This window comes from Gobius niger (assembly GCF_951799975.1).
Source record: "Gobius niger genome assembly, chromosome: 7".
Classification (NCBI taxonomy): domain Eukaryota; kingdom Metazoa; phylum Chordata; class Actinopteri; order Gobiiformes; family Gobiidae; genus Gobius; species Gobius niger.
The window spans coordinates 18,088,928-18,104,085 of NC_136858.1; the positions used below are offsets into that span (position 1 = coordinate 18,088,928).

Consider the following 15,158-nt stretch of genomic DNA (forward strand, 5'->3'; position numbering starts at 1 on the left):
GAAGAAACAGAAGAAGAAGGTGGGGAAGAGAAAGAGGACATAGAAGAAAAAGAGGAAGAAGAGGAGAATGAGGAAGAAGAAGAGGAAGCAGTAGAAGATTAAGTAGAAGAGAAAGAAGAAGAGGAAAAAGAGGAAGAAGAAGAAGAACTAGATGAAGAAGAAGAGGAGGAAGAGGAAGAAGAGGCAGAGGAAGTCAAGACTAAATGATAACTTGAAATCAGGTTGTGTCAATTGGAGCAATAGGCCAAACTAGCTGCCTGACATACTCCATGTGTTCTATGCAGTCTCAGTCTAGCTTTAATCTTTATAGATTTGGTTTATAGACGATTCGGGCTAAACCAATCGCAGCGCAGGTGACATTCAATGGAAGAAGAACAAGATTGTCTTGCTGTGTCTGCAGACGTGCTGCTTTGTACCGAATACAAAGTAAGGCTGTTAGCCAGACTAGGTCAAAACAGGACAAAGCCAAGACAAGAGCGTGCAATAAAAACCTGCCGTGACTAAATCCAAAAGAGTCCCGCATATACCACATGCTGTACTCGCAACTCAGTTTGAAAATCACTGCTGTGGAACAAAGCACTGTTTATGGCTACAGCGGTGGCCTTTACTGCAGTACCCAAAGTGACTATAAACTCTGTGAAAGTGGGATAAAGCCCCCAAAATGCCGAGGAGAGGAGGAACACAACCTTGCCACCAGTCAAATACAGCATTAAGATTCATCCATCATAATGCTTGTGTGTGCTACCCTCTACACGAGCTCTCCACCACGGCAGGCAGTATAGCTTTGTATGCATGCGAGCTGCTGTGGGACCTCATCCGCTGTATGACCGGGATAAACTGAGCATATGAATGGGCAGATGACATTTTGATTGCTCAGCAGGAACGGTGCAAAGTGTCAGTGAGGCGATGTTGGGAGTCAGTCTGCAGAAAGATTATTGAACAAGTTTGAAAAAGTCACAGGTCAGACTAGAGTTGTCATGTTGACAGATTTGTACTGATTCCAGTCGACACAGGGAGAGGCAGACATCTTTTTAGTATATGAACTCAGACCAGGCGCACAGAACAGTGTAAATCGCACAAACTAATTGCAATTTTAAAACTTCAGAAGCCTTTGGAAGAAGAGTGAAATATGAACAGCAAAGTTAGCAATGCAAGCTTTGTACCCCATTGATATTGTGTGTGTAAACTTGCATTTCCTTGCCTTCAGTGTTTGGGTATCATAATGCGGCAAAAAAAGAAAAATCACTTAACCAAATATCTGCTTCAAGGTGATCAATACCCCATTTCCCAAGTGTTCCAGTCTTTGAGTGCATCTTTACCTCCAGAGACTGCAGATAGCCCTCCTGCGGGTCACAGAGCAGGGACGAGATGCGGTGGTTGTTCCTCATACAGCGCACGTTGGTGTCCCTCCACAGCGGGAAAATCTGACGGATGATGGTCATTCGGCCCAGAGAGCTGTGAACCAGCTCCATGATGTCAGCATCGCTCACCTCCTGAGGACACGGGCACACAGGGGACGTTTAGTGACTGCACATACTCCAGAGCGGACGCGGTTTAAATAAATGGAAAGGAAAGGAAAATATTACACAAAGCATAGAGTTTTGGAGTGTAGTTGCTATTTGTCAGAGTGGAAGGGACAGAATAAATCAGATATGCTCGGATAAATTACTCAATCATGTATTACAGAAGACGGGTAGGAATAAGGACCCCCCCCAGTACTCACTGAACACCACACCCTTTGGCCACTGCTTCTGATTGTTTGCTCAAGTGCCTTTAAAGGACGGGTCAAATGCACAAGAGCATTTTTTTGATTGGGTTCTAGTACAGTGGCATCAGGGTCGGTCCCTTCCCCTTAGGCTTTAAGTAGAACTGAGCGCTTAAAATTCTGAATTTTGGTGAACCCTGCCCAAAATCCTAAATTGGGTAAATAGCAAATTATATACAAAAATAGCTGAAAAACGGCTACCAAAAAAATGGCATCTCCGGCACAGCACTCCTCTGGTTCACCTCATACCACCGACCGTCACCACTTTGTCTCTGTCAACAACTGCAACTCCCACACTTCCCCGTCACCCACGGTGTCCCTCAAGGTTCCGTGCTCGGCCCCCTCCTCTTCACCATCTACATGCTTCCCCTCGGTCAGCTCATCCGCCACAATGGACTCCACTTTCAGTGCTACGCCGACGATACCCAACTCTACATCTCCACCACATCCATCACCCGGGTTATCCTCTCCACCATCACTGAATGCAGCTCCGATATCAAAACCTGGATGGACAATAACTTTCTTAAATTCAACAGAAATAAAACAGAACTCCTCATCGACGGCCCTAAATCTCTCCTCCCCTCTGTCCAGAACTTTACCCTCTTCATTGACGGCCACAATGTCACCCCCTCCCCTTCTGTACGCAACCCCGGCACCCTCTCCACCCTCTCATACCAATAACCACATCACTAAAACATCCTTCTTCCACCTCCGCAACATTGCAAGCTGAAACCCTCATCCACGCATACATCACTTCCAGCCTTCTCTATGGACTTCCCACCACTCATCTCCAAAAACTGCAATACATCCAGAACTCTGCTGGCCGCCTCCTCAACCCACACCCGGTCCAGAGAACACATCACCCCCGTCCTCCAACAGCTCCACTTGTTCTCCTTTCAATATCATATTCAACACAAGCTCCACCTCCTCACCTACAAGTCCCTCCATAACCTGGCCCCGCCCTACCTCACCGAGCGCTCAGCCGGCACCAACCGCCTCACTCCCATTGCCCGCACTAACCGCCGGACCTTAGTGGGACCGAGCCTTCGCCATAAGACCCCCCCCCCTTTGTGGAACTCACTCCCACAGCCAATTAGAAACTCTGACTCACAACCAACCTTCAAATCGGTACTCAAAACCCACCTGTTCAAACTAGCTTTTAAAATAAAATTCCACTGAAGCCGTCTTAAAATATGTTGTGTATATTTGCTGTAGTCCTGTGAGTGACACTTCACTTTAGGACAAGTGAAAAGCCTAAGGACAGAAGCTGACACGGCCGTGTTTTTAACATTGCAGTCCTGGCAGTTCAGCTCAGCCCATCAGATCGCTTTAACACAATGTTTGCATATCAAATGTCAGACAGTGGTATTTTTCCAGCAGACCAGAAGACAGGAACAAATACTCAAGTGCCACAGTCATAGGTTCAATAGAGGTAGGCTGCGAAGCAATTCCCCCAATAATGTTCAGTCCAGCATGATAAATAAGAAATGGCCTATGTTAAAATTTTGGGATAAATGTATGTTAATGATGGAGTTATCGGCTTCTGTTGGCTGTTCACGGTTAGTCTGAATAATAGGACGGACTGGACTAAAGTAGACAGCTTGAGTCTGTTTTTAAGCGAAGAGCTGCACTGTTGGGAGATCACAATGCAATATATCACAATTTGATTTGTGGTGTTCAATCTACACCAAAAGCAATATATAAACACTCCAGTGCCTTCTCTCAACTAACAACCACAAACAGCAACAACAACAGCAACAACAAAAAATAGCAAAACCCTGTTCCTTTATGTACCTCTGAGTCTGAACATTATGCAGCGCCACAGACGACTCACTCAGCTTTCTGACCACATTTCGGTTTGCCTCACTGTTCTCTGTACATGAACAGTCAATTATTTTCCCGTTTTCTGTTTGTTTGTCATTGCTCACACGGCCGTTTTTTCTCTATTAACTTTCACAGCGCTAACCTTAACCCTGACCTGCTGACCCTGCTGCTGTGCGGGGGTACGTGCGTATATGCTGCGGTCAGTGGAGAGTATATCCTTGTGAAGATCCAAATCAATATTCATGATGGTCGAGGCTGCCTGCCTGTCTCCAAAGCCAGGCCCTGGTCAATGCCGCAGCAGACAGTCCGTCTCTTGGGTAACGTTGGGTTCATATACTATCTGACATTAAAGTTGTAAGGCCACCACGGGGTCACCCCTTCTGCAGCGCAGGGGCAGCCTTAATCCACAACCACACATGCCTAGAACAGTGCTCCTCGTATGTTTTCCTAATCAGACATGTGATCTTAGCGCTTCCCCCCGCCGCCGACCTTCCTGTAATTCTCCGGTGGGTCCCTGTGCTCCCACTGAGCTAATTTCCTCCAGCCTGCTTTCCCTCTACAGCCTAATCCAATCTTCATTTCAATGCGGCCCACGTTCCTTTGATGATGCTATCGTTCTCAAAGCAATTCTATACGTGCCAAGGTAATAGGTAACCTTCCTCTCATGAAAACTAAAATATCAGAATGAAGACCTGTCACATTGCGTTATGTATTCACTCCCTGTACTCGGTGATGGTTAGCTAATATGTACGGTAGCCACAGCTGCCCTGGGCCTGTCTGACCTGCGCCAACGCTTTGTCCAAGGACACCACGACAGATTGCGTTGGTTGGAGTTGGGGTCAAAACACACCCTGAACCGTCATTTCATTGTACTTAGAAGGCAAGCAGATGAATGGAATAGCATTGTAAATAGGCATAATTATGGGGCGAAATGCAATTTACAAGCCTGTTTCCACATTGTAACCACAAAAATGCAATACTATTACTGTTTCCTGGAATAAAGAGTGGCTTCTAACGTGGAGCTATCACGTTGTGTGTTCACTAAAGTAAACATCGGCCCATTAAGTGTAAAACAGAGCACAGTCGGCAGAGATCAGAGCTACATCATGTTAAGCCTCGTGTCACAGCGGAGTGTAATAAAACATAAGGGAGACATAATGATGTCGTCTTCAAACACGAGCCGACACTGACAGCCCAAACTCAGGGAGAGATTTGCAGATGCAACTCAAAACAAAATGAAGATCTGGGCCCTGTGCGAATGGAACTCACGAATGTGTGGTTGAAGAAGAAGAGAAACACAGTGATGAGGAGCCAATCAATTAACTATAACAACAATAGAGGCTTTGCTGCATTGTGCATGATTTATTTGTTAGTTACTCTTTTGGACAGGTCACTTGGGATTTTCTAGTCCTGCACATATATAACTGAAATGCAAATAAATACATTTTTAACCTCTTAAACCCCATCTTAACGTTGAACTCTAAAATCTTCTTGACCTGAGCTTACAGAGTTTTTCATCACATTTTTGCCACTTTTTGTTGCTCTTTTGTGGCTTTTTCATAATGTCCTCTCTTTCGGCACATTTTTGTCTATTTTTCGTCAAATTTTGTCTCTTTTTTGTCATATTTTTGTCTCTTTTTTGTCACATTTTTGTCTCTTTTTCGTCACATTTTTGTTTCTTTTTCGTCACTTTTTCGTCACATTTTCATCTCTTTTTCGGCACATTTTTGTCTCTTTTTCGTCACTTTTTCGTCACTTTTTGTCTCTTTCTCATCACATTATTGTTGCTTTTGTCACATTTTTGTCTCTTTTTCGTCACTTTTTGGCTCTTTTTCGTCACATTTTTGTCCCTTTTTCATCACATTTTTGTCTCTTTTTCGCTACATTTTTGTCTCTTTTTCGCTACATTTTTGTCTCTTTTTCGCCAAATTTTTGTCTCTTTTTTGTCACATTTTCATCTCTTTTTTGTCACATTTTTGTCTCTTTTTCGTTACAATTTTGTCTCTTTTTTGTCACATTTTCATGTCTTTCAACACATTTTTGTCTCTTTATCGTTACATTTTTGTTGCGTTGTCATCCTCATTTTCTTCTCGATTTGTTGCTATTCTGATGCTTTTTTCAAGAGGCTTTTAGATTTGAGTCAAGCCAAACTGGAGAAAATGCGCTCGATTAAGGCGGGGGTTAAGTGGTCAAAACATGTTAAAGAAGTACAGATTTATTTCTTTTTTCAAATCCACACATCATTTATTTATTATTTTTATCTGTTTCTTGTAATTTTATGCAACTGTGAAGCACTTTGAATTGCCTTGTGTATAAATAAACTTGTCTCTTTTGGATTAGGGTAAGTGTTATGATCGGCTAGATCACCACATAATGATGAGGTTCTTTGTGTCCCTCTTCCAGCACATCTCATTTGCACTTTACAGTATGCAGCTATTTCCATCCTATTACCATTATGCCATTACTGCGCTGTAATGCAAATGCTACTGAAACTTTTTTGAAATTCATTTTTCGGACACTCAGTCTGAAGCGTTGAGAGTTGTGTTTAGTATAAAAGTTATATAAGCGCATACCCTCTATATACTTGTTCAAAGTGCTTAATTTAGTGGACACTTTTATTCAGTAAGTTGTTCGTTCGGTTTGGCCACATGCTCTTTTAATCCTTGCTCGATTTAATACATAAAGGCTGCATATTTTATGAGGAAGACCGCTGGACTTGAAATGAAAATGCGATTTCTCGTGTAAATCCAGCATGTATTTCTCTCTCCATGGGTGGTTCTTGCTCATCCACTTTTCTCCTCTGACTGTTTATGTGACTCCTGACAGTCAGTCATCTGGAAACCTATGAATAATCATGAGCCGGAGTGCCACATTAATCAGATGAATTATGCGGGACGGTTCAGAGAGCTGCAACCTCACGTCCGAGGCAATGAGTGCTACGTACGTGCCACCCCGGGTTTGTGTGGTGCCACTATCGCAGGTGACCCCAGCGACACCCATCCACCGCGGGGACACGGGACGGCAGAGTCTCGCCGTTTATATCTAGACAGCCCTTTTGATCGTTTCTATGCGCAGCGAACTCCTGCTTTTAAAGAACCCAAAATAACATGTTTTAACTGCAATACTATGCTGTGAATCAGCTTTTTGAGGGTTGTCACAGTAAATCACGGGCCGCTGTCTAACCTTATCATCCGCGTCTTCTCACACGACAACTCCACGACCTCTGTCACAACACCCATAAATCTCTGCTTTGGTTTTTCTTAAAACTTCACCCAGCCAGCACTAAACTCAGCATCTCTCTTCATAGATATCTTCCCTTTGTACATATCCAAACCATCTCAGTCTGGCCTTTTTTGACTTTATCTTCAAAACATCTGACATGCGCTGTGCCTGTGATGTACTCATTCCTAATCCTATCCACCCTCATCACTCCTGAAAGTGAATCTCTGAAGCTAAAGCTCTGCTATCCCAGCGCCTTCCATTTTCTTGATGTCTCTAAACCAGGGGTCCTCAAATTTTTTTCTCTGGGGGCCACATTATCGTTCCTGACTGTGATGGGGGGCCGGGCCAGGTTGGCTATAACATAGAGTTGCATGACCCAGAGCAAAATGCAGCAGGCCTCATTGTAAAGTAGAGATTACTAGTCTGGCACTGTCACCCCCACTACTACTATTATTTTCAAATAAAACATCATTGTGTAATGTGACTCAAGTAATAACTGCTTTCACTTGTATTGTGCCTGTGTCAAGTTTCTTAAAGTACACTGTAGTCATTATTCACTCACTCCACACTCTGTGGTGGTAAGCTTCATTTACCATGTGGCTATGATGTGTTGTTTATATCCTGGTTTCTTATGTCAGTGGCCCTGCTGGGCACATGTGGAATTATTTTTTATTTATTTAAGTTACCCCCTAGTGGCTGGAATGAGTATACTGGTTATTTAGTTAAAAAAGTAGTAAGGGGCCGGGTTAAATCATCTCACGGGCCGGATTTGGCCCGCGGGGCGTAGTTTGAGGACCCCTGCTCTAAAGTGTAGAGTATCACACATCTCACTGGATGGTTTTTAACACCCATTCTGGCATGGACACAGTGCTTCACCTCTTTCCTCACATATTGCTTTATTGTCACGTATTAATCATTCTTAGATTAATACTTATCTCGAGACTTATCTTATCTTATTCACAGAACTCAGTAATCCTGGCCACAGCTCAAATGTAAGTTCATGTTTGTTTGAATTTTCAGTCGTGCTTATACTAATAGCCAAATAGACACGAACGCGGCTTTGTGTACGTAACATGAATGCGCTTCTTTTATGTGCTGCCAGTTCGCAATTGAAAGAGGCATTAATCAAAGAACAAAAAGTGCAAACACAGGGAGACAAAACAGAACACTGACATCCCACTGTCCCGAAACACTCAATACACTGATAGTGAATGGCACGGGGATTTGTAATATTGTGGTTGAAAGGCGGCGGTGTTAGTCAGACAATAATACTGTACATTATTCAAAGAGTGTTGCATCATATGCCTTAGTCTATTCATTCAGTGTGCTGTGTTTGACCGCGGCCTTCAGCCCATAATGAAACAGAGTGAAATGAGGGGCACAGAGTTCATGGCTTCTACTGGACCATCACACTGCCAAAGACGCATCATTTTATTTCCTATGTTAAAGCTATGACACGTGAAACGGGTGTTTCATTTACACGTGCGTTTTTAATACTGCAGATTCATTAGTGCGCATCATCATTTTAGAATATATTTAAAGCTGCATTATGCATTATGTGAAAAAGAAGTTGATATTTGTGTGTATTTGACCTTGCAGTGACCCAGTGGCTGTGTGAGTGGTCAGCATGATGCCTTTACTTTTGATCACGGTGGTCTTGGGGTCGCTGTGTGTTGTAGGGACCACCGAGATCGAAAGTACCACTCTGCTAGGTCACTACAAGGTCAATTATCAACTTTTTTCACATAAACAGTCCCATAATGCACCTTTAATGATAAACTAATTCCCAATTTTCTATTTGCCTTATTAAGCTATAACCAATTGCTTTAATGAATGCATCAGGATGGAACAATTAAATGTGTCTAGTTTCTTCTTTTGTTAAAATCATCTTCCAGGTCAAATGTGCTGGCCAGTACTAGCACTGGCTGTATCTCTGCTTTGATGAGCAGTGCCACGAGACGTCACTCATATCATGGCTGTCCTCTCCGGCTGGCGTATCACAGCAGGCATGATCATCTAATCCATCAATACTTCCACATGCCAGTGTTTTCCTCTGAAAGAGTGAAAAACCATCATCCATCTGAGTCCAGCAGACAGTGTCGGACACGCACAACCTTCTGTGTGCTACAGCTGCAGCGCTGCGCTCCAGTGGGAGGTGAGAAGACGCCACATTTTATTTTGTAGTTACGCCATTTGTTCATATACAGTAGCTAGTGCAATGTTTATAACATGAGTCCACTTTTGTATAGTGCATATTGTTTTTCAATCTCACTCATCCAATAATCTCTGTTCCATCTCCATCTGGCTGTGGGCTCTTATCACATTTCTGGCCTGACACTTTAGCTGCATGTTAGCGCCACTGGGCAGATTAATATAGTGTGCTGAAAGTTGAACGAGCACGTCACCCTGTATTGACTGTGTGCTGTCACTGCAAGGTCTAGTGTTGGAGCCTGGAGGGTGGAGGTGAGTGGGGACAGCTATGGCCTCAATGTTTGTGTACAGTGCCTCTCGTGAGTATTCATACACCTTGAACTTTTGCACATTTTGTCATGTTTACAACCCTAATCATAAAGATTTTATTTTTATTTTTTTACTGAACGTTCACACACAAGTAACAGACAACTGTGAAGTGAAAGCAAAATGATACACGATTCTGTAAATTTTCAAAAAATAGAAAAGTGAAAAGATAAGGAGATAAGGAGATAAGTATTCATACAGCATTTTCTGAGTACATTAAATTGCCTTTAAAACATTTCTAATGACTCCAGAATGTTCACACCTTGGCCTAACGGTTAAATAGAGGCCACCTGTGTGTAATCTACTCTCAGTATAATTACAGCTGTTCTTTTAGGCCCTGGGTCGGAGTGTGTTGGTCACTGAACAGCATAATGAAGGTCAAGGAGCCCACCAGAGAGGTCAGGGATAAAGCTGTGGAGAAGTTTAAAGCAGCCTTAAGTTATACAAAGATTTCCCAAGATTTGAACATCTCCCGGAGCACTGTTCAATCCATCATTCAGAAATGGAAAGAGTATAGCACCACTGCCAACTTACCAAGGCGTGGTCCTCCACCTAAAATATCAGAGCGAACAAGGAGAACACTGGTCAGAAAGGCAACCAAGTGCCCCATGATAACTCTGGAGGAACTGCGAAGTGCTGCTGCTGAGCTGGGGGAAACTGTACATGGGACAACTATAAGTCGTATTCTTCACAAATCTGGCCTTCATGGACGAGTGGAAGAAGAAGGCCATTATTGAAAGGAGGCCATAAAAAATCCCGTTTGAAGTTTGCTAGAAGTCATATGGAGGACACAGCTGCCATGTGGAAGAAGGTGCTTTGGTCAGATGAGACAAAAATTGAACTTTTTGGCCCAAATGCAAAACGTTATGTATGGGGCAAACCTAACACTGCTCATCGTCCTGAGTGCACCATCCCCAGTGTCAAATATGGTGGGGGGAGCATCATGCTGTGGGGCTGCTTTTCCTCAGCGGGGACTGGGAAGATTGTGAGAATAGTTGGGAACATGGATGGAGCCAAATATAGAGACATTTTGGAGGAAAACCTGCTGGAGTCAGCAAGAGAACTGAGGCTGGGGCGGAGATTCACCTTCCAGCAGGACAATGACCCTAAACACAAAGCTAAATCTACAATGGAATGGTTTAAAGACAAACATATTAATGTGTTAGAATGGCCCAGTCAAAGTCCTGACCTAAATCCTATTGAAAATCTGTGGAAAGAATTGAAAACTGCTGTTCACAAACGCTCTCCTTCAAATCTGACAGAGCTGGAGTTGTTTTGTATAGAGGAATGGGCTAAAATGTCAGTTTCTAGATGTGCAAATCTTGTACAGTCATACCCCAAGAGACTTGCTGCTGTTATTGCAGCAAAAGGGGGTTCCACAAAGTATTAATTCATGCTGTAAGAATACTTATGCAAGCCCCACTTTTCACTTTTCTATTTTAAAAAAAATAACAGAATCATGTATCATTTTGCTTTCACTTCACAGTTGTCTGTTACTTGTGTGTGAACGTTCAGTAAAAAAATCAAAATAAAATCTTTATGTTTAGGGTTGTAAACATGACAAAATGTGCAAAAGTTCAAGGTGTATGAATACTAACGAGAGGCACTGTAGGCTCATTCAGCAATTCAGGAATATAGACTATTACAATAGATTTTCGACTGGACTAGGGTGATTGAGTTGAGGATGGTTTGCTTCCATCAAAGGTTTCTTCTGGGTCTTGTCAGAAGCAAAACTACTTCAACACACAAGCTAGAGGCCTCTTCAAGCCCTGGCTCCTCCCAGAGGAGGGGCCAGATCTGTCATGACACACCTATGTTTACACTTGACAGTTTCACTAATTGAAATGGCCTTTCTTCTGGGTTATGTTGTTCGGTCCCATTTGCATTCACAAAGCCTTGCTTCTTCCCAGATCTTAGGAGCCCATTGTAAAGCAGAGATAGTTTATGATGGGCCCTGTTGAGGCTATATTCGTGCTATTTGACAAAATAAAGCCTAATTTCCTCCTCTCTCAAACCACTGTTTTATGTATGATAGTAGTATGTATAGCTGACTGTGGACCACTGCTAACCTGGCTAACGCCAGTCTGCTGTGTGCGCTTGAATCATTTCGAACTGCACAGCAGCCTGGGGACCATTGCTGAAATTTTCACATGGATTTGGGAATCAATCACAGAACGAGGAGGGACGGCAAGATGATGACGCGCTATTCAATATACGGAAGCGGATAAAAAAAAAAAGTTTATTTATGGATCAAACAGGACCGCAGCAGACGAGACACTATTTTTCGATCAAGCTTTAGGCCGTGTTTTATATAGTTTAGCTCGAAAGTTTACAGCAGGTACGTCATACGTCATCGGCTACGATGATACGATTGGCTGTGGCTACGTGGACGCACTATGGACGATCGTAAACCACACCTTTCCTACTAGAAAATGAATTGGTGGTCCCCAGACTAAATATCACTTGTGATTTTAGTCTGGCATTAGCCAGGCTAGACCACTGCTGCTTTTTCTGTGATACTGGCGCATCCTTTTGTACAAAGGCCTCTTTGAAAGCTGAATAAACTTAATATCACAAGTTGGCTGATATACGTGGCTTAATGTTCACACGTGAGTGTGGAAACATATTCACAAGAGCCAAGGCCTGCAATCCACACAGACCTTTGTTATATGGAGTGTTGTTGAAAATAATAAGTAGGATTTGTACAAACATGGGAGCTATAATTCACAATACATTGGAAAAAGCATTCAGAAACAGCTACGACTGCAGAGAGGCTGCATCAAAGAATCAAACAAGAAGCATTGTGCCTCCCCACAATGTTTGTGAACCGACCATGGAAAAGCTATTTTACCTTTACTTTTTTTTTTTTCAGTTTAATTCAAATTGTCAATGCAGCCAAGAGTGACGAAAATAGTAATGATAAGAAAAAACAACCTCCACCTAAAATAAGAAGATAAATGTGCTTTTGTGTGAAGTCCTTACAAGCACAAACAAATTGCTATTGTCTGTGGCTTTTTAACACATTATGTATTACATAATGTAGGACCTTTAACCTTCCTAGTTAAGTAAATATTATGTCGATGAAGCTACTTCTTTTTTGCAGTGTACCACATTTTTTTCTATTATGAATATGCCCCTTTCACTGAAGGCCAAAGTCTGGTCAAAACACCTGAATAGAGGAAGATTTTTCACATGAGCTTTTTAAAGTTGGGCTCAAGGTTATTGTCTGATTGATTTGGATCTATTGAGAGCAAACGGGACAAAAGACGAGTTGTACCTTTTAGTAGCAAGCTGGAAAAGTTTCAAAGACAAGCAATGGGTTAGATTTTGTGTAGAAAAAACTCGAGCTTAAAGGTCACTGAAGAGCTTAAAGAAATAAACAGACATACTGAACGTATGCTTGGGGGACATAACTCTGCAACATATCAACTATTAAGAAGAGTGCCACAGAAATTGACATGCATTAGTTCCTTCTTTACCGGTGTTGGATGCTATTGCGGCTAATGTCTTGGTGAAAGTTGGGGCTTATTGGATGAATGTAATCTGTTTCACTGCGATACTCATGACTGAATAGAACCTGTGTCTTTCAATGGCACTGACATGAATCTCAACCCTTTTTCCAATGATATAGTCAAGAGATTGATTTTCAGTGTGGAGGACAATACATAATTTGAACATTTTTAAACTCCGTATAATCCCTTTAAAGTAACTTGCCCAACACTGTTGATTTTTGAAGAGGAAATCTAAAGAGATAATTTGGTCAAATTTCCCCTTCCTTATTCCTGTGATTAAAGTAAAAAGTGAGCAATGCACAATGGAAGAAAATCCTAGCCTTATTCAATATAAGAAAATACCAAAAACTATTAAAAAAATGTTTAAAATAACATGTTTTGTTAGATACATTTTTGATTAAACTTCTCCAACCAGAATAACAAGAAGGCCCTGCCCACTATAACTATATCCACTACATTATGAGCATTTTGTATATATATGGTTGTTATGTTGTTGTTTCATCTTCCAGCGCTATGCAAATAATGACATGAATGTATTCACAGCACACTCATAGATCATAATGCTTTGGCTAACAATCAATGGCTGCTGTGTATAGTGATAGCAGAGGACCTCAAATGAGATGAAGAAGACGGTAGCCTCTATTGTGCTAATATCGCCGCGTAAATCACCTGGACACCTTTTACCTTAAGTGTGTCAGCCCATCCTCTGAGTGCCACTGTCCTCTTATCTCTAAATCAATGAAATTGCAGCAGTGAGGTAAAACACTGGCCGAGTGTGCTCGTCTGTATTCTGTAAGTGCACCTACATTTTGTGCTGTTACAGGCACTTTAGAAGACCATTTAGGTCAATGTCAGACAGGCAGGCTTCGGTGGCACAGAGGAGCATGAGGAAAAGCAAACCGTAGCCCTATAAGGCGTTGTGCAATGTCTAATAAAAACAAATAACACTCATCACATGGAGTGCACAACATCCCGAGACTGTGTTGACAGTGGAGGGGAGAGGACTTGATTAACTTGAGAAAAAGTACTGATACTACCGATCAAGTGGAAAGTACACATGTGTTTAAAATAAGTGTTGGCAATAGTAATGTTTCAGAAACCGCAATGTTTCTGTATCTTCTTCTTTGTCATGAGTCAGTTGTACATCTACACATCGCCACCTACTGTTCTGGAGTGTTCATCATCAGGCTTTTAAATTAATGAATGAATTTGGATTCTTTATTAAATAATTGGAGAAGAAAATATTATCTGTTATCTGTTATATTGTGGGGTAAAATACATTCTCAACAAAACACTACTCAAGTGCGGCAGTATTACTGACTACGTGTTTTAAGTGTGTAATGACACTAACTATCCGCAAGTCCTGAAGGAGACATGTTGTTCAGCAGTGAAGCCAGGCTCTAAAGTCTGGCGAGGTATGACATGTCAGTTTCATGGCATTTATCTAATTTTTGTGGTTTCTCCATCATTTTTATACTCATTACTGCCACCTCAGGTCTTACGCGTAACTGCAGCTTCTAGTTTAAGCTCGTGCATGACGGCATTTCGGACCCGAATTAACAACTTTTTGAGGGACAGTGCAGGATTTTAGAGGCAGTTGTGGTGAACAGGTCTGGGCTCATTCTACACATTAGGACATTGCTGGAAGATGTGGGGGGAGGAAAATACTAAAGGTTAACAACTCCGTATAGTCCCTTGAACATATTATAAGCTGATGTTTAGTGGCCACTCGATGTGTATCTGACCTCACAAAAAGCAGAAACTTATTAAAATATTATTTTGCATTTACAATTTTTATCTAAAGCAAAATGTAAAAGGTCTGTACATTCACTCATGATTTCTAACAAGGCTTTGACCTCATCTATTTGTGGTGCACGACAGATGAAAACATGCTAACGGCTATAAGGAAAAAAAAAAAGGAGGATCAAGCGTTGCGTCTCGATTTGTTAAGCATAGCATCCATAGAGACGTGTAGTTCAACAGAAAGTAAACTAGGTTCACATCCTCAAAAGTAACCTTGCTAACCCTCTTAAATCATCCAGCTTCCTGGTACGGGGGGTGGTGAGTGCACTCAAGTGTGTACAAGTGAGTTTGTGTTTGGCCTCACCTCATTGGCATACACCCAGTGACTGTCCTTGGATGCCAGGTTGGTCTCCACAGCCTGCAGAGGGGGCAGAGGGGAAAGAAAAAGAAAACACAGAGAGAGAGAATTGAGAGACAAATCTAAGCACAGGCAATTCATTGAGATTTAACAAAAAGGCCAGGTGGGTTTGCCCCTGAGGTATCCACTGCGCCTGGAGTGTAAATCAAAAAGGTCT

At 42.2% G+C, this 15,158-nt stretch overlaps 1 protein-coding gene across 2 annotated transcripts in view; it reads right to left on the reverse strand.

Moving 5' to 3' along the window:
* Window positions 1–15,158, reverse strand: part of grid1a (glutamate receptor, ionotropic, delta 1a) — a 319,171-nt gene that overhangs the window by 42,243 nt on the left and 261,770 nt on the right. For both annotated transcript variants that reach the window (XM_079560464.1, XM_079560465.1), the window contains exons 5-6: window positions 14,948–15,001; window positions 1,320–1,493 (exon numbers count right to left, since the gene is read on the reverse strand). In XM_079560464.1, coding sequence (XP_079416590.1) covers window positions 1,320–1,493; window positions 14,948–15,001 — 228 coding nt within the window. The remainder of the gene's footprint in view (window positions 1–1,319; window positions 1,494–14,947; window positions 15,002–15,158) is intronic.